Genomic DNA, 27,805 nt, shown 5'->3' with positions numbered 1-27,805 from the left:
GCCCCTCACCTGGCTTCGGAGCTACCCAAAGAGAAAAGGAAAGGGGAGCAGAGTGGCCGGCACAGGCGTTAGTTGCCGGAAGCTGTCACCTTTGACCCCGGAAGTCCCCTGTGCCCCGGGAGGCGCAGTTCCGGTTAGGCGGCGAGAGTTTGTTTACGTTGTTCACAGCTAGCGGCTACCTTCGCGAGCTCGGCGCCAAGATGGGGAAATCCTTCGCCAATTTCATGTGCAAGAAGGACTTCCATCCCGCCTCCAAATCCAATATCAAAAAAGTGAGTAAGGGGAGCCGAGGAGGAGGTTGGCCCTGGGCGCCTGGGTTCTCGGGCTGCTGGAAGTGAGAATGGGGGTGTCCGTAGGATCCCTAGGAGAGTCGCGCCTCCTCCAGGCCTGAAGCCCAGGTGTTCTCGCCCCTTCTTCCCCGCTGAGAAACTCGCTGACAGAACTGGCCCTCGACGTTTATTCAACGTCTGCCTGGAGACCGGCGGCCCACGTCTGCTCTGTCGGTTTTGTCAGCAAGAATGTAAATCCGTAAGCTACGAAGACTGGTAATAGGGTTCCTCATTAGTTCCCTCAGCACCTTCTAGTTTTGTCTCTTGGGATCCCAGGAATCACGACTTCTGAGCGCTGCTATTCTCTACAAAGAAAACTCCCTATTTATTTAAGTTAAGACAGATCTAAAAGGAAAATAGTCACCCCCTCGCTTCCTCTTTTTATACCACCCGATAATGTAGTGTCTGTCTGATGACCTTGAAGTTTGGCTTTTTAAGTAATCAATGACATGTCTACTAGGTGCAGTACGGAAAAGCCGTGCTCAATATTATAGCAGTGGAAAGCAGAGGTGCAGTAGGAAGAGTCTGAGCATTAGAATTAGACCTGGGTTCTAGTTATTCCAGCACAGTCACTTTTAGCCTTCAGACCTTGCACAAAATATTTAATATCCTTGATCCCAGACTCCTAACCTATAAGTTAACTGTAAATTAAGAATGATCAGTACCAGTTGCCTTGACTTGTGAAATTGTTATGAGGATTAAATAAAATGGTATAGATAAAGGCTTTGAAACAAAGTACCACCTAGCACTCTGTCCACCATATAGAGGGCTACTCCATAAAATATTAACTGCCCCTACATACGTACTTATTCCTCAATAAAATGTTAATTGCCCCTACACACATACCTATTCTTAGCCTGCTCCTAAAATACAGGTGTTACCCAGAGTTTCATCCTTGTTCTCTGTATGCTTTCCTAAGCAATCACATCCAATTTCATGGTTTTAACTACCCCCCCTCTTCACTCATGACTCTTAAATCTACAGCCCCCTAGATCTCTCCCCCTAGCTCCAGGCACCTCAACACAACTATATACTAGACAATTTCATCTTAACATCCTACAGGCATCTTAAACTCAACATATCCGAAGTGGAACTTGCATCCGAAATCTGCTGTTTTTACACTTCCTATCTATCACAATCCTTTGTGCAGTCATTCAAGCCAGGAATTCAAGATTCAGCACTTTCCCACCACCCCTTTATCTAGTCAGCTAATAAATTCTATTAATCCTACCTCACAAATATCTCTTTGTCACTGCTGTCTGTGACTTAGCTTAGACACTCATCGTCTTTCACCTAGATTGTTATATTTCTTTTTTATTTGTTTTTTCAGATTGTTATATTTCCTAACTGGTTTCTCTGCCTCCAGTCTTGACTCTTTTCAAATCCATTCTCTACATAGCAATCAAAATTTTTTTTTTCAATTTAGCAGCTTTACTGAGATATAATTTACATACTATACAATCACCATTTAAAGCACACAACTCAGTAGTTTTTACTATATTCATGAACTTGTGCAATTATCACAATTTTAAAATATTTTCATAACCCCCCCACCCAAAAAAACCCACAAACTTATATATGTTAGTAGTATCTCCCTATTCATCCTTTATACTTCCTCTTCTCCAGCCCTAGGCAACCGCTAACATTTCTGTTTCTGTGGATTTGCCTATTCTGGACATTTCATGTAAATCATGAAATATATGGTCTTCTGTGACTGGCTTTTTTTGCTTAGCATAATGTTTTCAAAGTTTATTCACGTTGTAGAATGTATCAGTATTGCATTCCTCTTTATTGCTGAATGACTCCGTTGTGTGAATATAGCATATTTTATTTCTCCATTCATCAATTGATGAATATTTGGGTTGTTTCCACAAAGTAGTCTTTTTAGAGCACAAATCTGATCTCTTCCCGCTCCTTATTAAAATACTATAGGATTAAGTCCAGGTAATCTGGCTCCAGTTTATTTTTCCTTCTTCATCCCCTACTGCCATTGTTCCACATTAGATTTTATACGCCAATAATATCAAACTATGTAATTCCTATTTTATACCTGTGGGCCTTTGTCTTAGTTGCTCCCTCTGCCTGTAATACCTTACCTTGTGTTGTCCTTGGCAAAATTGTGATCCTCTTCAAAACCCTGCTTAACATGTATGACGTTATTTGTGTATAGGGTTATTTGTGGTGGCAGAGTTGTGATGGTAGAGCCCCACAATAGAATAATGTTCAGCTCCCTTCCCCCAAATATATAAGAAAGCTTTTTTTGTTTACTGAGCTAGGAATGATTTCCATGGTACAGAATTTTATTTTATACATACTGTGTGTGTGTGGTGTGTGTGTGTAGTATATGTTACCATTTATGAAAAGAGAAAAAATGTGTATGTTTTATATATATTCTTTTAGCATATGTGCATTACAACATCTTTGGAAGAATATAGATATATAAGAAATGGATAACATTGGCTACCTGTGAATATAGTTACTTAGTTTTAAAAAATAGATAACTTGGGGGCGGCTGGATGGCTCAGTTGGTTAGAACACAAGCTTTCAACAACAAGGTTGCCGGTTCAATTCCTGCATGGGATGGTGGGCTGCATCCCCCCCACCTCCCCGCAACTAGTTTGAAAAAGGCGACTGGACTTGGAGCTGAGCTGCGCCCTCTACAACTAGATAGAAGAACAACGACTTGACTTGGAGCTAATGGGTCCTGGGAAAAACACACTGTTACCCAATAAAATTTATAAAAAACAAAAATAAAATAAAAAATGAATAACTTTTTAAAACCAAAAGTTGCTGTAAAGCATTCCATTATACCAGCCTTCCTTCCTGCTCCCTAAAGTTAATCACTGTCTCGTTCTATTTCTTGTACGTATCTCTTATCCAAATATCAAACTATTATTTATTTATACAATTCGCATCCTTTTATTATGAATAGCTTAAACACAGAAAAGTTAGTATGATTTTCCATTAGCAGATTCTGAGCACTCATATTCATTAGAATGTTATTATCAATATGTTAACTACCCCTTTTTGCTTCTAAAATTGAATAAAGGCAGTCTTGTCCCACATCCTCTTCCCCCCACTTATCTGCCCCCACCCACAGTTAATAATTATAGTTTTATCAATGTAAGTATTTGTTCTCAAATTTACCTTCTTAAAACTTAGCATGTTTAGAGAGAAAGTTTTGAATTACTGTTTGTTTTGAATGATTGTCACACACTTGGTCATTTATTCTAAAGGTGGTAGGAAGGTATTGATACCTTTTAAACCTGGAAGTAATTTCATTAAACATCCTTCATGAGTTCTTTGGGCTTTTTCCCTTCACCACTGTTAGGATTTTGAGAATTTCACACGGGGACACATTCAGCTTGCTGTGTTGGTGCCCTTGAGAAATCTGACGCATCTCTTTCTCATCTCTTTATTTCCTCTCTTGTCTCTTCCCTTTTCTCCTACAACTATCTTTCATTTACTTTCCTTTTTCCCTCTTTCATGTCCTCCATTTCTCCTTTCTTGGGGTGTCAGTGACATCCATTGGCATCCATGTTAACCCTACTGGTTGTGCCCTCTGTTTTCTAGTCTAGACATAGTCCATGTAGAGAGATGGTCATTCTCCTCTCTGAAATGACACAGGTACTAAGTGCAAGAAGCTGGTGTACCACAGGTACTCAGAGTGGTTCTCAAGTTTGACATTCTGGCTTGAAAGTTTAGCTGTTTTGAATGGTTGGACTTGAGGACTTGTATCAAGGCACAAATCAGACTTTTCAGCTGTTACTTTATGACATCATTATGAGCAAAATAGATTATGTTGTAAACCATATACAGTAGCATTTTATATTTTATAAAAGAAAAGCAAACTTCCTACTTAATTTAATTTTTATATCACTAATTTAGGTATGGATGGCAGAACAGAAAATATCATATGATAAGAAGAAACAAGAAGAATTAATGCAACAATATCTTAAAGAACAAGAATCATACGATAATAGGTAAGTAATTCCATTATGCTGGTGATTTTAGGATAATCAATTGCATGAAAATGATCCCTTACTGAATCATATATTAAATTAGCTTTTTTTGAATTGAACGTCTTAATGGTAAGATTCTATTCCTTGTGAACTATCTTTACTCATATTTGTAGATGGCCACTTTTTCCAACCTTACTCATAATTCACATAAAATATAGATTGATGACTTTATATGCGGTTGATGAACTTAGGCAAAGCTTAGAAGAACAATAAAAGCCTACACTCAAACTACTGAGACCTCTCACAAAGACACTTCTTTAAAATACTTTGAAATGAAGAGATGCACAGGACAGCTTCCAGAAGCAAAGTGAATTGTCTCTACTTGACCTGTATGTCATTGTTCTATTAATGGCAGGATCCTAGCTAGAGTTCTTCATTGGTTTGTTCCAGGAAAGTACTTGCCCTTCAGCTATTGTCATTTTTTTTTCAACTACAGTGGACATGTAATATTTTATGTTAGTTTCAGGTATACAGTGTAGTGATTAGACATTTATATGATTTATAAAGTGATCACTCTGATAAGTCTACCTACCTGACACCATACATAGTTATTATTGACTATATTCTCTATGCTGTGCTTTACATCCCTGTGACTGTTTTGTGACTACCAATTTGTACTTCTTAATCCTTTCACCTTTTTTTACCCAGTCCCCTAACCCCCCTCCCATCTGGCAACCATCAGTTTGCTCTCAGTATCTATGAGTCTGTTTCTGTTTTTATTTGTTTATATTGTTCTTTAGATCCCGTATATAATTGAAATCATACAGTATTTGTCTTTCTCTGTCTAACTTAGTATTTCACTTAATATAATATCCTCTAGGTCCGTCCATCCATGTTGTCACAAATTGCAAGATTTCACTCTTTTTATGGCCGAGTAATACTCCATTGTGGACATGTACCACCTCTTCTTGATTTAATTGTCTGTTGAGACTGCTATTATCATTTTATGTGTGTATTTGCAAGTCTAACCCTGAAGCTGGTTTCTCTTGGTTAATCAAGCAAGTGAATAGTGGTTCTTTAGTTACGTAACCATACACTCACTTCCACTCCGTCCTGTTTCTCATCAAAATATGGAACTTAAGTAAAGGAATACTAAACTGTTACTACTAAATACTCTCTTTAAAATATAATATAGTATATTGAGAGCAAAATTAAGGAAATAAAACTTTTAATTCAATTAAGTACTTTTCTCACTAATTTTATTTTATCTGCTTAAATTTTATTGAGTGCCTACTTCATGCAAGAGAACACATGGTGTTGTAGGGACCTATAAAAGTGTGATACATAGTTTCCCTCAAGAAAATCTAGTAACGGATATATAGTTCAAGGTTGAATATCGTAATTGATGTATTAAAAACACACTGCTTTAAAAACTAGAGCATGCTAACCTAAGACAGAATAATTCCATCTGGGATAACAAGGTAAGACTTTGTGAAAGAGGTGACATTTAAGCAGAACTACAGAGAATGATAAAGATTTAGATTAGTGGTACCCAACCAAGGGCTATTGCCCTCCAGGAGGTATGTGGCAATGTTTGGACACATTTTTGATTGTCACAACTCAGGTTGGGTGCTACCAGCACCTAGTGGGTGGAGACTAGGGATGCTGAAAAACAGCCTACGATGCACTGGGCACCCCCAAACAACAAAGAACGATCTACTCCAAAATGTCAACAGCACCACTGTTGAGAAACCCTGATTTACATATAGTAAAAGCTTGTTAAATATCAGCACAATGGGAAAATAGAGTGGGTGTTGCGGAAACAGTCAAACAGTTGAGTTAGATCGATAAAGAAATACCGGAGGTGGAAAAGTAGGTTTGCAACAGATCGTAGTGTGTTTATTCTTTATCTTATCTTAAAAAAGAGTTACTTTTCTTTCCTATGTAACTAATAAATATTTGAAACAAATACCCTGTTTCTCCTGGACCTGTTACCCACTAATTTTAGCATTCATTGGTGGATTTTGCCTGTATCAATTATTACTGTGGTATTCTAATGGTGATTTTCTATTTCTCTCGTTCCCTCTACGTTTTTTAAATTTGATTCCTTCTGGAAAGGAGAATTTTCCCTTTCTCTCATTTAGTTATTTATTTAGTCATTCATTTCTATCATTATGGACTCAGATACTTCAGATGTCATCTAATGAGTGGAGTTAAGTTTTGGAACTTTATCTCTAACAAAAATATTTTATCTTAATTCCCTTAGGGTTTTTAGAGATTGGGGGACAGTTATTATGTAAATTTTTTCCTCCTGCATAAAATTATCTTTATGTCTTATTTTATTTAGATTGCTTATGGGAGATGAACGTGTAAAGAATGGCCTTAATTTCATGTATGAAGCCCCACCAGGAGCTAAAAAAGGTACTCACCTCATTTCCTGTTTTTAAGTCTTTGATACGTTTGCATCTAAAGTTTGAGAACTGTTATGGCAGACACTTTGTAACAGAGTTGCTCTTCATCTTTTAAAATTGGTATTATTCTGAAAGAATTTTTTTTAAATAGTGTAATCAATACAGTAGAATAAATACTGAAAATATTTGTCTAATCTATTAATATTTCATAACTTGTCCTTTGGAAAGGAAAAAAGTCTCAACATTAGCAGAGGTGTATTTATTCTTTTATAATTTATGTATATATCTTTAGTCCTTACTGAATATTTTTCTAAATAGAAAGCATAATATTCACTGTCAGTGAAAAATGTAAAAGTTTAAAAATTAGGTATTAACGTGCTTATTAAATACTATCTCTTATTTAATATTGTATTTATCCCTCTGTGATTTGAATTTTATGAAAGAAAAACAGTCAAACCAATAAATTCTTACAAATTACAATTAAATACCGTGCTATTCTAGTGTGGTATGTGATACATGATAAATTTTTATAAAGTTTTTAACTTGACCTATCTTTTTCCCCCATATTTTTGATATGCAATCAAGAAAACAAAGAGGTAAAGTACTGTTTTCTGTGTTTGAATTTATTTGCAATGGATTGTAATTTTATGGAAAAACTGAAAGACTTTTTCATGAACATTTTTAGAAAGAAGAAACGGAAGGAGAGACCGAATACAAATTTGAATGGCAGAAAGGAGCCCCACGAGAAAAGTAAGAACTGGTTTTCTTTTAAGATAAAATACGTATTGAATTTATCTGATATTCCCATCTTACATTGCCCTTTTCATTAAGTAGAGAGGCATCTGATATGAAAAAGTATTTTCAGTGATTTATCATATGCAACTAATTTGCTTGATCGTAATCTTTAGTTTTATTTCTTTTTTCCTTTTTTTTTTTGAATTACAAATCATCAGACTGGACACATAATAACAGTGATGTTTGGAAATACTAAATAGATTTTATAGTTCTATATTTTTATTGCAGTTATACATTTTGTCATGTACTTGGAACTATAAGACTTTTTCAGAATAAGTGCTGCTTAATTTATTACATTATTCTTAATATTGTGTTTGTACATTTTTTCTACTTAATAGATATGCCAAAGATGACATGAACATCAGAGATCAGCCCTTTGGTATTCAGGTAAGTGACATATTTTACTGTGTAAGAATAATTTTTATTTAATAAATACTTCTTTATATTGTCCAAAAGATACTTAAGCTGAAAAGGGGCTCTGATGTTTCTACTTGTATCAGATAATAGAAGAAGTAGGGGAGAAAACATTAAATGTAATAAACTGATAAAGGTAGGAATCAAAGTTTTGTTGTGAGGGTTATAATGATAACGATCCCTACAGTTTTCAAGGAATTTGGAGAATTAGCACACGGTCAACAAAAGATGTAAACCTATTTAGAACCAGGACAGACTATCACCAGAGAGCCAGATCCTTGTTATAAGTAAAATTTTGGAACACTGCCATGCTTGCTCATTTACATATTGTCTATGGCTGTTTTCCTGCTGCTTGGGCAGAGTTGAATACTTGCCACAGAGATCACTGGCCCATAATACCTAAAATATTCACTCTCTGGCCCTTTACAAAACGTTTGCCAACCCCTGGTTCAAGAAATCGATTAAGCCATGACATACTTCGTTTTTGGTATTTTACCATTTCTTTCTGGATAACATTGTTTTATCTCCACCAAGTAAGAGTCAAAAAGAAATAGGATTTAGCTTAGCTTTTAGGTAGAATTTATAGTAAAATAATTTAGTTTTTGTGTTAAATTACCAACTATACCGTGAGTGCCAAAAAAATGTATACCCATGGCTTGTATTCATCTTTTATTATCAGTATATATTGAGTATTACAATTTTAATACAGTTTTTTCCTTTCTTAAAATGCGTATATATTTTTTGGCACCCTCTGTAGTTATGCAGTTTTTTCACCTGGAGATCTTTCTTTTTTTTTTTTTTCCTTCTAAACTGATTTTTTTTTTTTTAATTATTTGTGTTGTTTTTTTTTAAATTGGGGAACAGTGTGTTTCTCCAGGGCCCATCAGTTCCAAGTCGTTGTCCTTCCATCTAATTGTGGAGGGCGCAGCTCAGCTCCAAATCCAGTCACCGTTTTCAATCTTTGGCGTCCCAGCAACCTTGTTGAGAGCTCATTCTCTAACCAACTGAGCCATCCAGCTGCCTCCATCCCCTGGAGACCTTTTAAAAATTAAGAGTAATTTAACTTAAACTCTGCCAAGGAGTAGGGAGTTGAACATTGGTTTGATTTTAGTTTTTTAATATCCAAAATATCGTTCACTATTTCTCAGGTTCGAAATGTGAGGTGCATTAAATGTCACAAATGGGGTCATGTCAACACAGATCGAGAATGTCCTTTGTTTGGTCTTTCTGGAATCAATGCAAGTTCAGTTCCCACTGATGGCTCAGGTAGGCACTAGACATGATTTATTTGTTTGTTTTAGATTTTATATTGAGGACAAACAAGAAAAGAAAAAATAACATTTTTTTTTTAATCTCTCTGGATATTGTTTTATTTTGGTTTGGGTTGGGTTGCAGTTTTTGAACTAAGGCACATTCCCAAAATATGATGATTAATGGGAAACTTGGATCATATGGTTTGAATTTGAAATGCTGTATTTTAGAAATTTAATGTTTCTATCCAAGGGCCCAATGAACTTGATTCTAAAAGTGAAAATATAGTAAACACAGTTTATCATGTTAGTAACCTAATAATAGAAGGAAGAAATGGTTATTTCTCCTATTTAAGTCCTCCTGAATTGCAAAAGTAGCCTGGACTACAAGCCTTAACAATCTCCTCTTTTTAGTTCAAAGATAAAATCAAAACTGAGTTTAAAAGATATTAACTATGTTATAATTGCTTTTACTTTAAAATTATTTATTTTCTTGCATGTTGTCTGCTTAAGAATAATTGTTCTAATTTGGTTTGTATCATTTAGTTTATTATAAAAATATTAAAACAGACGTTTTAACTTAAATTTTCAGTGGCTTATTAGTATATTATTGAGACAGCCACACTTATCCAACTCGTAATAAATTATAATAGAAATAACCTGCTTTACCCTATAACCTTAAGTAAGTCATTTCACTTTTATGAGCTTCCAACTCCTCATTTTATTAATAAAATAAGGATGATAGTATCACTCAAAAGATTTTCAGCATTTTTAAGCAACTATAAAAACTTTTATCATTTATTTATTTTTTTTAAATTCATATGCAACCCAGTATATAGAACATATAAAGGCAGAGCTGCTCTACTGAATCAAGTGCTCTGGGCATGAAGCCCCATCCTCATCTCATCTAAGCCTCTGATGCACCTCTTTAGATTCCCGATGGCTTTCACAGCCACCTCTGAGCCCAGGGTTCACCCTCAATCAGCATATGATCTTCAGCCCCTATTCTATAGAGAGAGATCCTGCTTCCTTCCAGCAAGCCAAATGTAGGCTGTAGAATTCAAGATGCCAGTTCTCCTGTTTGAAGTTTAGGAATTGGATCCATGATCAAGTTTGACACTATTTCTTTAATGGTGTTAATGGATGTCAGAATAGGTAGAAGAAGTGTACAGATAGAAAAATTCCTGAAAGGACATAGACCAAAATATTAACATTGGTTGTACATTTATAATTTTTAAATGAGTATTATTTTAGATGGATTAAAAATTGTACATAGAAATAATTACTTAAAATTCTATAGCTTGGTTAATACCTTTAAGTTTGACCTGAATTTAGCAGTACCACGTAACTAACACTAATAGAAACTCTTGAACGTTTCTCAAAAACAAAATCGAAACTGTATGAAAAAGGAAAGCAAATAATAATATTGTATTCTAAATTTGAATGCAATGAAAAGCAAACTGGCCAATTTCCTAATCCACTTGAATCCAGATTCAAGCTAAAAAATCTTTTCATTTTAAAAAATCACCTATTGAATAATGTCTCAACAGTGAATAGAGATTATTTTTGCAATAAGGCAATTTCAGTGGATGTGGTTATCATGGGATAATCACACCCCTGGGGTACAGCCTTGTGCCTGTAATCTCCCAGGAGTGTAATTATTTCATGATAACCGTACCCCCTGGTGTTGCATTATTTCTATTATGAAATTCTTAGTTTAGTATATAAAGTAAGTTACTTTGATCACTGGAAACTGCAAGGTGCTGTTAGGATATTCCAGCTGTGAGGTTTGCAGAGACCAGCTATAAGATTTACTTCTCCTTTACAAAGTTAAATTAGGCAATCAAAATGCTTCTTTTGCTAAGCTGGTTTAGAATATCTTTTCTACTGATAAGATCAGCTTAAGTTTATAAGTTTTCATCCATTCTAGATACATCAAAATTATACGTAAAACTTGGAAGCCTCGGTGGTGAATTTTTATGAAATATTTTTATATTACAATATAAGTAAATGGGCTGTCCACTGGCCTTTTATCTATACTCTGTGGCTCTTATTGACTCTTACCATTTGTCACTTGTTTTTGATGTATGTTGACATTAATTATTATTTTTTAATCTACAGTGGGATTTTCAACAAAGCAAGTCAGGTTTTTTTTGTTTTTGTTTTTAGCTTTCTTAATAGATTTAATAGTTAGATATATCTGTATGCCTTCCACTTAATCTTTTTGTTTGTTTTGTTTGTCTCGTTTATGTTCTTTCTTAGTAGACTTTATTTTTAGAGCAGTTTTAGGTTCACAGCAATATTGACAGGAAAGAAAGTACAGAGATTTCCTGTATCCTCCTGCCTCTTGAAATGTATAGCCTCCTTCATTTTCAACATCCCCTATGAGAGTAGTACCTTTGTTACAATTGATGAACCTACATTGACACATTATTATCACCCAAAGTCTACCTAAGGGCTCACTCTTGGTGTTATACATTCTGTGGGTTTGGACAAATGTATAATGACATGTATCCATCATTATAGTATCATACAGAGTAGGTTTCACTGCCCTAAAAATCCTCTAATGCACCGCCTGTTCATTTCTCCCTCTCTTCCAATCGCTGAAACAATTGATCTTTTTACTGTCTCCATAGTTTCGCCTTTTCCTGAAGATCATATAGTTGGATTCTTAAGAATATGTAGCCTTTTCAGATTGGTTTCTTTCACTTAGTAATATGCATTTATGTTTCTTCCGTGTCTTGTCATGCCTTGATAGCTCATTTCTTTTCAGTGCTGATTAATATTCCATTGTCTGGATGTACCACAGTTTATTGAGCCATTCACCTGCTACTGAAGGGCATCTTGGTTGCTTCTAAGTTTGGGCATTTATGAATAAAGATGCTATAAACATGCATGTGCAGGTTTTCGTTTGGGGATAAGCTTTCAGCTCCTTGGGGTAAATACTAAGGAGCGTGAATGCTGGATCATGTGGTAAAAATGTGTTTAGTTTTATAAGAAACTGCCAAACTCTCTTCCAAAATAGCGATACCATTTTGCATTCTCACCAGCAGTAAATGAGAGTTCCTGTTGCTCCACATCCTCGTCAGCATTTGGCATTGTCAGTACTACGAATTTCGTCCATTTAATAGGTATATAGTGGTATCTCGTTTCATTTGCATTTTCCTGATGACATATGATAGCACATCTTTTCATGTGCTTATTTGCCATCAGTATATCTTTTTGGTGAGGTGTCTGTTAAGGCCTTTGGATCATTTTTTAAATTGTGTTGTTTTCTTATTGTTGCCTTTTAAGAATTCTTTGTATGTTTTAAATAATAGTCCTTTATCACATATGTCTCTGCAAATGTTCTTCCCGGTCTGTGGTTTGTCTTTATTTTCTTGAGCAAGTGTTTTTTTAAACAGCTTTATTGAGTTAATTTACGTACCATACAGTTCATCCATTTAAAGTGTACAGTTCAATGGCTTTGAATTCATATTTTCACAGAGTTGTATGCACCTCCATCACCACAGTCAGTTTTAGAACATTTTCATTTCCCCAAAAGAAAACTCCACACCCCTCAGCCCTCACCATCCAGCCCTCAGTCTCCCTCAACCCTAGGCAACCACTAATCTACATTTTACTTTTTTTTTAGATTGCCTATTAGGGACATTTCATATAAATGGAATCATAAAACATGTAGTAAAGAAAGTGGTTTTAACATCCCTTTCTTTGCCTTTAAATTTTACATTTTAACACAATTAAAATTGCCCACCTTCCCCCACTCAAAAATATTTACTTTTCAGCGTCCTCTCCCCATGGCATCTGTCTGGACATGTCACCCTCCTTACACACTGTTTTGCAACAATATGCACAGAGTATTTATTGTTAACCAAGGAAGCTCACCCAAGCTGTCCAGAGTTTTTATTAGAGCTTAATTACGTCGGCATGGTTGATGGAATCATTGGCCATGTGGTTGAACTCAATCTCTAGCCTTTCTCTCTTTCCCAGGTGTCAGGCTGATATAATATGACTCAAAGACCAAACCCTCTAATCACAGGGTTGGTCTTTCTGGTGTGGCCAGCCCTATCCTAAGTCATCTCCATAGTATAACCTATGTAGGGGTTCACCATGATCACCTCATTAACGTAAACTATTATATTGGGTTTCACCACGAATAACAAAGATAATCCTGTCATTCGAGGATTTAGATAGAGGCTCACTCCCGGCAACTGGGGACAAAAGCCAGCCAAATTTTTTATTACACAGCAGTTGTATTTTCATTTTCACTTAGTTCAAAATATTTTTTAATTTCTCTTGAGACTTCTTTGACCCATGTGTTATTTAAGTGTGTTGTTTAATCTCCAAATATTTCAAGGATGTTCTCACTACCTTTCTTTTACTGGTTTCTAGTTTAATTCCATTTTGGTCTCAGAGCATTCTTTGTCTGATTTCTTTTACATTGGTTAAGGTATGTTACGTGGCCCAGAATGTGGACTATCTTGGTTAATGTTCCATATTAACTTGAGAAGAGTGTGTATTCTGCTGTTATTGGATGAAGTATTCTATAAATATCAACTAGACCTTGTTGATGGTGTTCAACTATATCCTGTTGATTTTTTGTCTGCTGGATCTGTTTCTGTTAGAGGGACATTGAAGGCTCAGCTGTAATAGTGGATTTGTCTATTTCTAAAAACATTTGTATCAGTTTTTGCTTCACATATTTTGATGCCTTTTTGTTAATGCATGCACAAGGGGTTGTTAAACCTTCTTGGAGAATGAAATGAACCCCTTTTCATTATGTAATTCTCTCTCTTGATCCTTGATACAATGTCCGTGGTCTGAAATCTCCTTTGTCTGAAATTAATACAGATACTCCAACTTTATTTGATTACTGTTAACATGGTATATCTTTCTCCATTCTTTACTTCTAATCTATCTGTCTTTATACTTAAAGTGGGTTTCTTGTAGACAACATGTAGTTGGGTCTTGTTTTTTTATATGTTATTGACATAATTGGATTAAGACCTGCCATATTTATAATTGTTTTTGATTTGTTGCCCTTGTTCTTTGTTTTGTTTTTTTGTCTTACAGTCTTCTGCTTTCTCTGATTTTAATTGTGTATTTTATATAATTGTTATCTTTCCTCAGCATATCAATACTTATTTTTTTTAATTTAGTGGTTGCCCTAGAATTTGCAATACATATTTACAACTAATCTAAGTCTACTTCCAAATAACACTATACCACTTCACAAGTAATGCCAGTACCTTCTAAAGAGTAAACCAATTCCTATTATATAACACAATTCTTTACTCCTGTCCCTTACAACATTGCTGGCGTATATTTCACTTATTCATAAGCTATAATCATTTAGTATTTGCTTCTATTATCATTTTTAACAAGATGCTATCTGTTAGATCACTTAAGAATAAGAAAAATAAACTATTTTATCTTATTTTTATTCCTTCTCAAATGCTCTTCCTTCCTTTATGTAAATCCAAGTTTCTGATCTATGTCATTTTCCTTCTCTCTGAAGGACTTCTTTCAATATTTCTTATAAGACAGATCTTCTGGTGACAGATTCCTCAGTTTTTGTTTGTCTGAGAAAGTCTTCATTCTCATTCACTTTTGAAGGATAATTTCACTGGATACAAAATTCTGTGTTGGTGGGTTTTCTTTCACTCTTTTGCTAACATGGTTTAAGAGAAGCCTGATGTAATTCTTATCCTTGTTCCTCTGTAGGTAAGGGGTTCCCCACCCCCCCGGCATCTTTCAAGATTTTTTCTTCATCTTTGATTTTATGCAGTTTAAATATGATATTCCCTGGGTGTAGATTTTATTTTCCTGCTTGGTGTTCCCTGAGCTTCCTGGATCTGTGATCTGGTGTCTATCATTAGTCTTGGGAATCTCAGCCATTATTATTTCAAGTATTTTTTCTGTTCTTTTCTCTCATCTCCTTCTGGTATTCCTGTTGTTATATATGTTACTCCTTTTATAATTGTCCCACAGTTCTTCTATAGTCTGGTTTCCTTCCCCCCACCTCCCATTTTCTTTTTCTTTCCTTTTTAGTTTGGGAAGTTTCTATTGACATATCTTAAAGCTCAGTGATTCTTTCTTCAGCCATTTCCAGTCTACTGATGAGCTCATCAAAGACATTTTTAATTTTTATTAGCATTTTTTATTTCTAGCATTTCCTTAAGATTCTTTCTTAGAGTTTCCATCTCTCTGTTTACCCATCTGTTCTTGCATGTTGTCCACTTTTTCCATTAGACTCCTTGGCATATTAATCTTAAGTTATTTTAAATTCCCAATATGATAATTCCAGAATCTCCATCATAGGTGAGTCTGATTCTGATGCTTGCTTTGTCTCTCCAGACGGTAGTTTTTGCTTTTTAAGCATACTTGCTAAATTTTTTGTTGAAAGCCAGACGTGATGTATCAGGTAGATGTAAATAGGCCTTTAGTGTGAGGTTTCATGTTTATCTGGCTAGGAGTTAGGTTGGGTTTACTGTTTGTTGTTGTTGTAGATGTCAGAGGCTAAAATTTCCTCTAGTGTCCTTGTTTTTGTCTCCCCTGTTACCTTTGGGTTTCCCCAGAGACTCGTTTAAGAGTCAGAGTCTTCCTTCAGTGGTAATCCCTTGTTACCATAAAGGAGCCCTGTTGATGTGGTGGTAAGATCTGGGGAGAGTTCTCACTCTTTTAGTGAGATATGCCTAGGTCTCACTCTTCTATTTAGTGAGCCCGTGCCCCTGGGCTGTAACCTTTACAGGTACTCCTTAGCTTTTTCCCCCTACTTCTCAGCTTTTTATTCCCATGTTGGTTAGGCTCTGATAAAATAGCTTCCCTTAAGAGTTAGCATTTGTTCAAGACAACAAAATGCTCTGGGCGTATTTCAAAATGATTATTTTTCCCTTCCCACTGTTGGAAGGGAAGTACAAGGGGATTGTTCTTTGATGTTCATAGGGAGAACCTTGTAGAGCATCTGGAAGTAAAACTCACAGAAGTGTGGGGGTTCCCGTTAAGGTTGGGCCCCCAGGAGTTTTCAGTCTTTCAAGCTAGTTCTTGCTTAGTCTCCAATAATAGTCAATCATCCTTTAAGTAATCCTACCAGTTGCTGGCTCCATTGATGGTTTTTGGCCCTGGTAAACTGTGATTCCCTGTCGCCATTTTCCCTGTGACCTCAATTCTGTGATAGAGCTAAGATTTGTTGATTTTCAGCTTTTCCAGCTTTTTTCTTATCATGAGGATGGAAGGACTTTCAGGCTCTCCATATATTGAATTGAAACCCAAACATTGTAAAAGCAACATAAAAGTGAATAAACGTTGAGTCCACATTTGTTAACATTAGTTTCCCATTGTACTAATTATTTGACTTTCGGGTTTTTTAAGCTTAAGTTGCTATATATTTAAAGTTACTTTGCTATTTTTTAAAACTTAGCCATAATTTCAAAAATATTTGGAACTAACTCAATGTGGTAATATGGCAAATTTCACACATTTAATAAAAGTAAATTTCAAATTCCCAATGATGTCACTAGATAGATAATCTTACCGTGTACAAAATTTCTTTTTACAATGCCTCAGTGTGAGATCCAGCAACACCACAAATGGCTAAAATGATGATAGGTACTTAATGTTTCAAGTGGCTCTATCCAGTCTTGTTTACACCATAGCTTTTAGTGTGTTTAAACAATACGAAAATGAATACATAGCTTAAATTGAGGAAAATATTATTTTACACTTGTTGCAAAGATTTGTTTGCATATCAATGTTCTTTTCCTTACCTAATTTTCCCTAAGTCTTGATTTAATTTTTCTTGAAAAATTTTATACTAATAGAAGTGTTCTGTAACAGAGCTCCCACATGCTCCCACATGCTCCCACAACCTTTCATGTTGAAGGCATTTTTATTGCTTGAGAATATGTTTGGAAAATTTAGCAAAATAATTGTCTGATCATAAGCCTTGCTATAAAGACACCTAGAAGCGTTCTCAAAGGACTTTCTGTAAAATAAAGATGGTAAACTTAGTTGCCCTTCTGGCAGATTCCCCTGAATCTGTTACGGAGTTACCTCATGCAACTCCTTAAAGGAGCTGAATCCTACTATCATAGTTGCTAGAGCCCTGCATCTGATGGCAGAATTTTTTAAATCCGCCAACATAATTCTACTGCAGAAAAAAGTATTTGTGTTACCAGAATCTCATTAAAGCTAAACTCCCAAATAAGCAAATATCAAAACCTAATAAATACAGGATTAACTTCACAATAAAGAAGTGAATTTAGGCACCATTTCTCTCCTTTTATTATATGTAGTTAATCAGTCAGAAACCAAAATTTTTTTTAATGCATGAGGAAGCTAGCTGAAAAGAAATACTGACCTACGGAAGAGATTCAAAAAACTTGTCAAGTCATAGAGTTTCAAAGATCAAAATGATGCTCTTGATTAGTACTTTAAATTTTGGCTATTTTATTTTAAGTGATTACCAATGGTTAAGTCATTTTGACTATTTATAAGCAGTATTATAATTCTATGATTAAATTTGTTGTTTGAGTGGCTATGCCTTGAAATCCCATTGACATTAACAAATTAATTGCAATCCTATCAGTAAATAATTCTGCTCTGTATTAAAGGCTTATGTAGGGCTAGTGGAGGCTATACCTCCCATAACTCAAAGAGGTATTACGGTTCTCAGATCACAGTCATAAGTCTCTTTTACATGACTTCCTGTTAACATCATTCCATCTACTCAAGGTCTGCCAGCTTCAAGTAAAGGAAATTAGCTAGTGGTTACCTGGGAAAAGGAATGAAATGTAGTCTTCCTAGTAAATATTAATTCTTCTACTCAAATCAAACTAATGAAGTTAATATGAACCTTCGTCATGTTCCACTCACTTAGAATGCCCTACTTTTTACCTTTTCCTAAATCCTATGAGAATTTGAAAATCAAACTGTTTCTAGTTCTTTCCTAGCAAATATAAGCTTTTCTGAAATAGGGACTGTATCCTATTTGCCTTTGTATCTCCAATGCCTTGCACAGTCTACATGCTTAGTAAATAATAGTTTAGTAAGTGAATGGACAGGCTCTGCTAACTATTCTGAACATCACTATTTATCATCCTCTTCTGAATATACATTTATAACACAAATTTATAATTTATATTTTTCCTTTTCTTTCATGTGAACTAATTTTCCCCAAAGATTATAAGCTTGAAGGAAGAAACCCAAGTTCTCTATTCTTTCTCTCTCAGGTACCTAATGAGATAAAATAGTAAGCCCTCAATAATACATACTGATTTTTAAAATCAATTTCTGAATTGTATGAGTACTAGGGATGAAAAGGTTAAAATTCCCCATGCAGGGCCCTCTCCATAGTTAGATAATACAATGTAGAAATGTACTGAGAGTTTATAATAGCATAACAGTAATTACTGTTGACTGATTTAAAATATCATGTGTAACTTTTACTTTTTTAAGTAAAACACACTGGTCTCAAGTGGAGAGCTTGAGTTTGACAAATGTATGCACCCATGTAACCAGTTTCTCTAACAAGATACAGAGCATAGACCGTTTCAGTCACCCTAGAAAATATACTCTGTCCCTTCCCAGTTGGCCTCCTGTGCCCACAACCACTAATCTAATTTCTAATCCCATATATTAGTTTTACATGTTCATGAACTTCATATAAATGGAATCATACACTATGTACTCATTCTTTTGTGTCTCATTTCTTTGACTCAACATATTTTTGAGGTTTGTTGTTGCATAACTTTTCAAGATCATATTCTCATCTTATTTAAAATATAGTGCTAACTTCTAATACTTTATGTTTATCACAATGCAGTTTTTAATTAAATTTATTGGGGTGACATTGGTTAATAACATTATATAAGTTCATCTGTATGATTTTATACTGCATCATCTGTATCTTGCTTTGTGTGCTTACTACCCAAAGTCTGGTCTCCCTCCATCACTATATAACAAATAATTTTTCTTAGTCCTCTAGAGTTACGAATTCACTTTCTTATAGTTAGGTGTATTATCAGTGAAGTATTTGTGTATAAGTTAATTTGAAAATGTAAGTTTAAAGATATAACCAAATATGTCTTACATCTTTAGCTGTATTAGTTCTGTAAAGCTAGGTTGTTTTTAATAAACAGTATTTTCTACTAGCATACAATAAGCACAGTTTCATCTTTCCTTGCTTTTGTGTATTTTCCAGACACAGACTAAAATGAAATGTTTAATTTTCCTTTACATTGTATGTTTTAATAGAGATCAAATTAGCTGCCTTCGGTGTGAACTTGGGATAAGGGCAATGAGAAACCCTATTGTTTCCAGCCTCCACTAAGATGCACTGGCAGTGTGTCAGGAAAATTCCCAGTATGGAGCAGTTTTATTACAATTCAGTACAATTGGTTCTTGCATAACCTTTAGAAAATCATACATAAAACATTCTCTTCTATATAAATAAAAATCACCCACACACTTTATTAATAGCTTTGTTCACTTTTTCCCTGGAACTTGTGCTGTATGTTCCTACTGTGCCCCTTTTTTTAGTCTTTTTTTGAGATAACTTTCTATAAGCTTTCTTAAAAGCAAAAAGGTTAGGTAATATTAGGAATCAAATGTACGTGTAAGGTAATTCTTGATAATTCCCACCAGACACAGATCTTTTCTCGATCATATATGAGAACTACTACCTCTAAGTGTCTTTTTTACAGTTAATAACAGGGAGTGGCTTTTTCACTAGATTCAATCAATTTAACTTTAGGAAAGAAAGAAGTTTGTACTTCCATGGACGTAAGAATCATGATGTATTTTATTTGTGATAATGTCTGGGGGTTTATTTTAAAACATGCATTTTTAAGGTTATACCACTGTTGCTATGACTACAATAAATACATGGTGAAAGCAGGAGCATACCAGGTGAAATCGCAGCCTTTTTTTCTTAGTCTAGTTAATTAGCCAGAAATGTGTTTGTTTTCATATGTCATTTCCTGAATTCAAACTTTATGAGACTTCCCATATATTCCCCCACAGTATGTGGTGTAAAAATACCAAAATAACTTAATTATAAGCCTCTAGATCTAACTATAGGAAACAAGGGCTAGAAGAACGTAGTAAATGACATCACTATTCAGAACAGGAAAAATGACCCCGTTTCTTCAACAAATGAAAGTAATAAGGAGGAAGAGGGGGAAGGTGGCTAAATTTTCTTAGATTAAGAGACTTAAAGTATGTGTCAATTATACGTCAGTTAAAAAGAGAGAGACTTATGAAATATATGAACCAACTGCTGTGTGTGGTCCTTGTTTGGATCCTAATCTGAACAAACCACCTATAAAAAGATACTTTTGAGACAATTGGGGAAATCTGAATGTTGACTGGATATTAGATTGTATTTTAAAACTGTCAGTATTGATAGGTGTAATAAAGGTGTTAGGGTTTTATTTTTAAGAAACAGTCCTTATTTGTTAGATATTTATATATCTGAAATTCCATTTAAAATACTCAATTAAAAAAAAAGTTGAAGGTAATAGATAAAACAAGAATGTTAAAGCTGTGTGATGAGTACATAGGGTATATTACATTATTCACTCTAGGTTGGAAATTTTCCATAGTATGAAGTTATTAAAATACACAATGAGAAGGGAAAAAGATGATCACCACTGCAGTGGCAAACAAAACTATATTCACTTTAGGAATAGTAGTTTAGTTTCAGCAAACAGTAGCATCCTATAAATTAAATTAAATTAATGTTTTAAATTTGGAGGAAGGAGGGAAAGGCATTTCTAACACAGCCTTGCCTAACCCACAGCTCAGTGCCCTCTTCTCCCACTGAATACCGTAAAACTGGAGAAGGCAATTCTTCATTCAAAAGAAATGATGAACTTTGAATGGAAGATACATCTGTCCTTAGGAAGAGCAGATGGACCTAGTGCTAACAGGGAAACACAAAATGTGTCTGCCTTCAGCATTAGTCTTCCTCCTGTGCCATTTGTGGGATTCCCCTGGGACTGCTGTCCTCTAACTGTGATGTCACCCACATGGCCTACACGCCATAACTTTTGATTTCCCATATTATTCTCTGATAAAATACCAATTTTACTGTGCGTGGTCCATTTTTTTTATCTTCCATCGCTTCTGCTTAGTTCTATAAAAATGAATGCTGTCAATAGATTAAACACTTTACAAACTTAACTTTGTACAGCATAATTCACTTTCTTGGGAATTTTTTTTTCTTCCTGAGATTGATTTCATATTTTTCTAGTAGAAAATAGCCTGGGTCTAATCCAGACATAGCACTGAATACCGTAGACACAATCAGTATTTTGATGTTTACCTATATCACAACAAAGAAAGTTTCCAAATTAATGAGTGTTAAAAACAGTTTCTTCAGTGGTCCTGTCTTTGTAGGAACATTCGTTTTCATGCTATGGAGGCTTAACCCAGCCTAACTGAAAGGATCTAGAAAGGAGCCCTCACAAATCTACATTTTAAAACAAGTCCCCTTTTTCTGAATTATCTAAAATTATTCTGCCATAGCAAATTTAAGAGTAAACCAAACATCCCAACTCCAGCTGTAATTTAAAGTATTAAGGCACCATAAATAAAAGTAATAATTTACACATTTGTAAAATTTTTTTTCAATATATCTATATAATCTATTATATCAACTAAATTTTGAATTCCCAGAGAGCTTGAGTCATTTCTGTCAATTTAACTCTACATAGCCATTGTCACAATAGCATGAAAGTATAAAGATATCCTGCTAAATATATCTTAATTAAACCCCAGTTGTCACATCTTCCAAACCCAGAAATTTTGGTAATAGGAGGAGAAGGTTTAAAGTACAAAAATATATGAATAAGACTGGATTTTGAAAAATGTTACTATTTGAGTATTTTTAATTATGAAGATATAAAATAATCAAAAGTTTTATAGCTATTAGCAAAAATAATAATTGTTGGTATTTATTGGGTACTTTTTGTCAGGTACTTCTCTAAGCACTGTCTTAAAATGTGGTAGTATATGCTAAGCATATGCACAGAGTTCAGTTGAGGTTTTGCAGAAATATAAATGCTACATGAGTAATGTTTATTTCATGATCTGTATCATCTCAGTCAGACTGGAGAAAGAGAGCAGTTTCTCGAAGTAGTTGAAAGTATTGTAATGAAAATGTAAAAAGCATGTTTTCTAAAACGTCTTATTTAAAATCTTTAGATGAAAACTGATGAAATGAGTAACCTCTCCTCATAATGACCAAACTCTCTGATCCTTTACTGGAGTGGTTTCTATCCTAATGCTTAGTATGTCTGCTTTCTAAATTCATTTGACATCCAAAACAGTTGTTGACAAGGAAATGTAGTTTTGACACTTCAGAAAAGACGTTTTCTACTTTATAAAATTATGTTTTTACATGTAAAATTTGAGAAGCCACCAAAGTGAATATTTTCTAATTAATTTAAAGCTATTAATTATGTGTTAGTGCTTTTATGCCACTTAGAGACAACCAGTGTTAATATTTAAAATTCAACTTTTATTTAAGGTTTTATTATCAATATTTTCAACCAAATTGGATAATAAAAAGGTCATTAAAGTAATCCATAGGAATTAAATATCTTATATTTAAAAAATCAGAAGTCTTATATATTAATGAAATAAGATGCTGCTTTATGGTGTTTTTGTTTGCTTTGTTTCAACTAAGTAAGGCTTTATTCCCCAATAAATTAAAGCATCACATTATTAATAACTTCTCATAGTCCAATAATAGGCAATTTTTTTCCTATTATCTCCCTAATATCTAGAGCCAACTTTAAGTTGTTCTTAGTAATATAAAAAGAATGGCAAAGCCCATAGAGTCCAGTAAAAGATATTAAATCTACACCTGAATTTTTCCAACCAAAATTTTTACCAAAGATGCCACTGACAAGTGAACAAATTTGAATTTTATTGCCATGTGTTTTCCATGGTAATATGTAGGTAAACATGCAAATAGTGGTAAAAGACCAATAAAGCAGTGAAAAGAAAAAGAAATAGATGGAGTATTTAATCAACAAACTAGAAAATCATTTTCTAGATGTTTCTCTATCCCCTACCGCCCTTAAGAATTTGTTGGCAGGAATTGTCTTATTTTTCCTTACATTCCAGATGCATTGCCTGATATAGTTCATTTAAGCCAGTGTGGATGATTTAGGCCAGAAATTTTAAATAGCTTTCATGAACTGTCATTTGCTAACTTCAGGGAAAACAAAATGAAACTGGAATATATGAAAGAAAAAAGAGTCTCCTACCTTATGTAAACATTATTATGTTTGAGGGAAAGGCACAAACATTTAAAAATTTTGTTTTTTAATTATAATCTGTCTTTAGTGCATGTTATTTATCTTTAGTATATACTATGCAACTAAAATAGCTCCCTTTTCAATTTAGGATTTTGCAAAAGTGGAAACAGCATCTTGTGAAAAATGTAACACATATACACCTATGGCCAGCCTAAATTGCTTGTCACCAATCCCACGCTAATAACTAGAAATATCAAACTCTGGAGATATACATGAGTGTGTGTGTGTGTGTGTGTGTGTGTGTGTGTGTGTGAGTGAGATTAACTGAAGTACTTAAAGTAACCATACCCGTAGCATGTGTGTGTATGTGTGTTGATAATTAGCAACCACATGGCAAGGTATTCAGTATTGGTATTTAATAAATAAGGGTGAGGAATTTTGAATTGGAAATTGGAATATAATAAATTGCTCATGTACCTTTAAAAGTATCTCCTTTAAATTGAATTCATATTAAAAGAATAACTATTAAAAGTTTAATTGCAGTGTTTTTAGCATTTTGCTTTTATTTTATACTAAAAACTCCCAAGCAGGTAACATCTAAATATATCTTTTTCAATATGACAAAGTTACATAAGAAGAGAATCCCCTAGCACGTAAAGAAAAATGCAATTATTTTCTATTCTGAATCTCCAGACTGCTGTTTTAGAAAATCATATCTGATTATTTGCTCAGCAGAAGATTATTGAGTTGATTTAGCTGTGATTTTACTTAACAAAGCTTCAACTACATTCCTACTGTGGAGTCCGAAAAAGGTAGAGAGATATAAATGATACATTCAAACTGTGATTTTTGTGAACAGGGCCATCGATGCACCCCTCGGAGCTAATAGCGGAGATGAGAAACAGTGGGTTTGCACTGAAACGAAATGTACTGGGGAGAAACTTGACCGCAAATGATCCATCACAGGTAATGATCTTTTTATCAGTAAGCTGAAAATGTCTATAAATCTAAATGTGATTGCTTGTGAATTGCTACTTAATGTTTTCCAATATGCATATATCCATAGGAAAGCAAGATAGAGCAAAGAAAATGCCTAAAATTTATTTTGATTTGCTTCTTTATTATTTTAGTATAAATGAGAAATTGTTCTTAAACCTATATTTTAATAAATGAAACTGCTCCTCTGGGTTTATGTGGATGAAATTCCTAACTGAACTGGTGATAACGTTTTTTTTTTCCTTTCCGCTAACTTACCCTTGAAGTGATATTAAATAGAACCAATGAGAAGAAGTGTATAAAAGAAAACACCTAAAATAAAAGAAAATATTTTAAACATTAGTTTATTTAACTGTACATAGATCTAGAAAATGGTTGCGTTTAAAGGGTTGTAGGTAGCCTAATGCAAACCATTTATTGTATTTAATGAGGAAACTGGAGCCTAGAGAAGTTAAGTGATTTCTCTAAGGTCATGTGGCTATTTCAAGACAGAACTGAGACTACAGCCCAGACTACCATTGCTTAAACTTATACTGCTCTGAAAAGAGGCACATTACTTTTCCAACATTGCTAGGAATTGTTCATATAACCTCGAATATAATCATATATTTGTACTGTTTGGTGTATTTGATATGTATTTGCTGATCATATATTTGATAATGTACTGTTGAATTTATAAAGGCCAAAATTGTGGATGTTTTCACCTTCCCGAAAAGTTAATGATCATCTTGGTTTTAGTATTTAATATTTCATTAAATTTAAAATAAAATATTTAAACCCTCAAGTATTTATTCAAACTCAAGAGATAGAAAGTAGAAGCCATACTATAAAAGTTGTATCTGTCTTTCTCTATCCTCCTCCTCCTAATAGTTTGTTATGCTGGCAAAGCTGTCGTCTTAACCTCTTAAGTACATAAATGACCCTCCTTAACAGGTAGACTACAAACACTTTTTAACTCCCCCCTCACTTTCTAATCCAAAATATCACACTCATCTACACTGTGTCCCGAATACAGAATTTTTTATTTGCATATGTTTTCTTTCCTGTTTGATAACTAGTTTTGCAATCTAGCAATTTAATGATCTTTGTTAACAGGAATACGTTGCAAGTGAGGGTGAAGAAGATCCAGAAGTCGAATTTTTAAAGTCACTAACAACCAAACAAAAGCAGAAACTTCTCAGGTAATTAAAAAGTATATCTTTAACGGATTCACTTACTTTTTTGTGTGTGTTTCATCTTAGTATCATATTCAACTCTGATCCTAAAAGTTACTTAAACCACACATCACATCTGTTTAATGATTTATTCTTCAGCCATGGTAATACAAGTTTGTCTTTCTTTCAGTAATATGAAAATGAATGTAAGATTATATACTCCAATTATAACACAAAAAACATTGCAGTTTTCAGAACATTTGGAAATAGGTTTATTTGTAAGTTTTACTTGTTATAGATTTCTATATATCTTTACAGTTTGTTCTTAGAAAATATTGTGGGCCATGTATTGCTCTTTTTATGTTTTGTAAGATTTTGTGAAGAATGCTGAAAAATGCTTAAATTTAAGGTAAATACGAATTTTATTAAACAGACTACCTGTGGATTAACGCATCCAAGAAATGTCTGCTGAGTCCAATAGAGGGAGCTCTTGATGTTTCAGTATATAGAGTTTTGAGAATGGCAGGACAGAACCCAGTGAAGACATTTTTATTTCAGAGTAATTCAAACATATATGAACAAGTTACTCTTCTGAGAATGTGAAGTACTCTTTAGAAGTTCAGAATGTCTTAATAGAATTGTCCTAATTATTTATAAATCTAAACATTGTTAAAAACTAGTATGTAATTATTTTATATAACCAAAATAAAGAGTATAAAAAATGCAAAGTGTATTCTCATTCAGAATTTCTGGAGACTATGCTGTTGAATTTTGAAAATGTTAATACTGATTAATATTTCCATAGTTTAAAATAGTACCTACATAAAATTAAATTTTTATCTAATTATAGCTATATAGTTTGCTGTAGGTCCAATTAATGAATGTTACAAACCTTTCTTTAGGTCAAGATGACCATTTATTTAGTGTTACATAATTTTAAATTCTGATTAAGAATTTTTAAAAAAATAGTCATTACTATTGTGCAAAGTATAGAGAGAGAATTGGCTTAATGAATTTAATTTTTTAAATTTAAACTTAATGTATATGTGACGTGAATAATTTAAAAGACAGTGAGTTGTCATTTAACAAAGTAAAGAATATGTTTATATTTAAATGCCACTTTTAATAGCTTCTAAGAAAATATATTGTCTATTCAAAACTTTGTAATTGTCGATGAAAGAACTATTTTTACATAGTCTGTTACTGTTTTTTCCCAATAGGAAATTGGATCGACTTGAGAAGAAAAAAAGGAAAAAGAAGAAAGATAGAAAGAAGAAAAAGCTTCAGAAGAGCAGAAGTAAACACAAAAAACATAAAAACAAATCCTCCTCGACTTCCTCCTCCTCCTCATCCTCTAGTGAGACTTCAGAAAGCAGCAGTGAGAGTGACAACAAAGAAAAAACAACACAAAAGAAGAAAAGAAAGAAAAACAAAAGTTCAAGGAATAACAACAGTGATTTTGAAGAAAAGGACAAGTCTAAAAAGAGAAAACTTTATGAAGAACTTCCTAGCAGTCACAGTAACAAGGAAAAAGATAAGGAAAAGTCTAGGTTTTTAAAACAAGAGAGTTCTGGGGAGACTAGCAAATGGAGCCATTCTGATTCTGTGAAAAAGTCCAGAAGCCATAACTACAGCCCAGAGAAGAGAGGATCTGAAAGAAATGAGAGGAGCGGCAGGAGCCAGAGCAGGGGTAAGAGGAGCAGGAGAAGCCGGAGCAGAAGTCACAGTAGTTACAAGCAAACAGAAATGAGGAAACAGCCACAACAAAGTCCCAGTGATGAGCAAAATGGAAGAAATGACACCAGAAGCCATTGCACAGATAGATACAGAGGAGAAAAACTGCACAGAGAGAATTCAGGAGATAAGCATATTAGAGTGACACAGAGAGAACGAAGCAGAAGTAGAGAGAATAAAGAGAGACTGCATGTGACAATTACCTGGGAATAAAAATATCTCCTCTTATTGAATATATTATGTACTATTGTCTTTCTAATTAAAAAAAACCTCTAGTTTAGTTTTCCATTTCTGTAAACTGCCATATCAAGTACAAAAACTACATGAATCCTGTAAGAATGAACTTTGCATATATTTGTAAGTAACCTATTTGGGGGCTATAAAAATATTTTCTGTTGATAAATGTTTCTTGTGCCCTATACCAGATAAAAACTCCATATAACTGTGACATTTTCTTTGTTCTGAAACATCATTAAAAGAATGTATAGTTTAA

The 27,805-nt window shown here is 34.0% G+C and overlaps 2 protein-coding genes across 4 annotated transcripts in view; one reads left to right on the top strand and one right to left on the bottom strand.

Annotated features, from left to right (window-relative positions):
- The window catches only part of SCRN3 (secernin 3), a 45,182-nt gene extending 45,044 nt beyond the window's left edge, over positions 1-138 (bottom strand). For 2 of the 3 annotated variants that reach the window (XM_074338219.2, XM_019727471.3), the window contains exon 1: positions 10-138. The gene's annotated coding sequence lies outside the window, so the exon portion shown is untranslated. The remainder of the gene's footprint in view (positions 1-9) is intronic. The other variant, XM_074338223.2, reaches the window with a different exon arrangement.
- Positions 88-27,805, top strand: CIRSR (corepressor of RBPJ and splicing regulator). Its single transcript, XM_019727470.3, has 10 exons — positions 88-272; positions 4,218-4,312; positions 6,639-6,712; positions 7,288-7,298; positions 7,388-7,452; positions 7,836-7,884; positions 9,060-9,177; positions 24,288-24,394; positions 25,520-25,605; positions 26,799-27,805. The coding sequence occupies exons 1-10, from the start codon at positions 201-203 to the stop codon at positions 27,523-27,525; spliced, it is 1,404 nt and encodes a 467-aa protein (XP_019583029.2). The 5' UTR covers positions 88-200; the 3' UTR covers positions 27,526-27,805.

The sequence above is a fragment of the Rhinolophus sinicus genome, chromosome 17 (genome assembly GCF_057876585.1).
Source record: "Rhinolophus sinicus isolate RSI-liver-muscle chromosome 17, RSI-T2T, whole genome shotgun sequence".
NCBI classification, from domain to species: Eukaryota; Metazoa; Chordata; class Mammalia; order Chiroptera; family Rhinolophidae; genus Rhinolophus; species Rhinolophus sinicus.
This window is presented reverse-complemented; position numbering and strand designations above follow the sequence as displayed.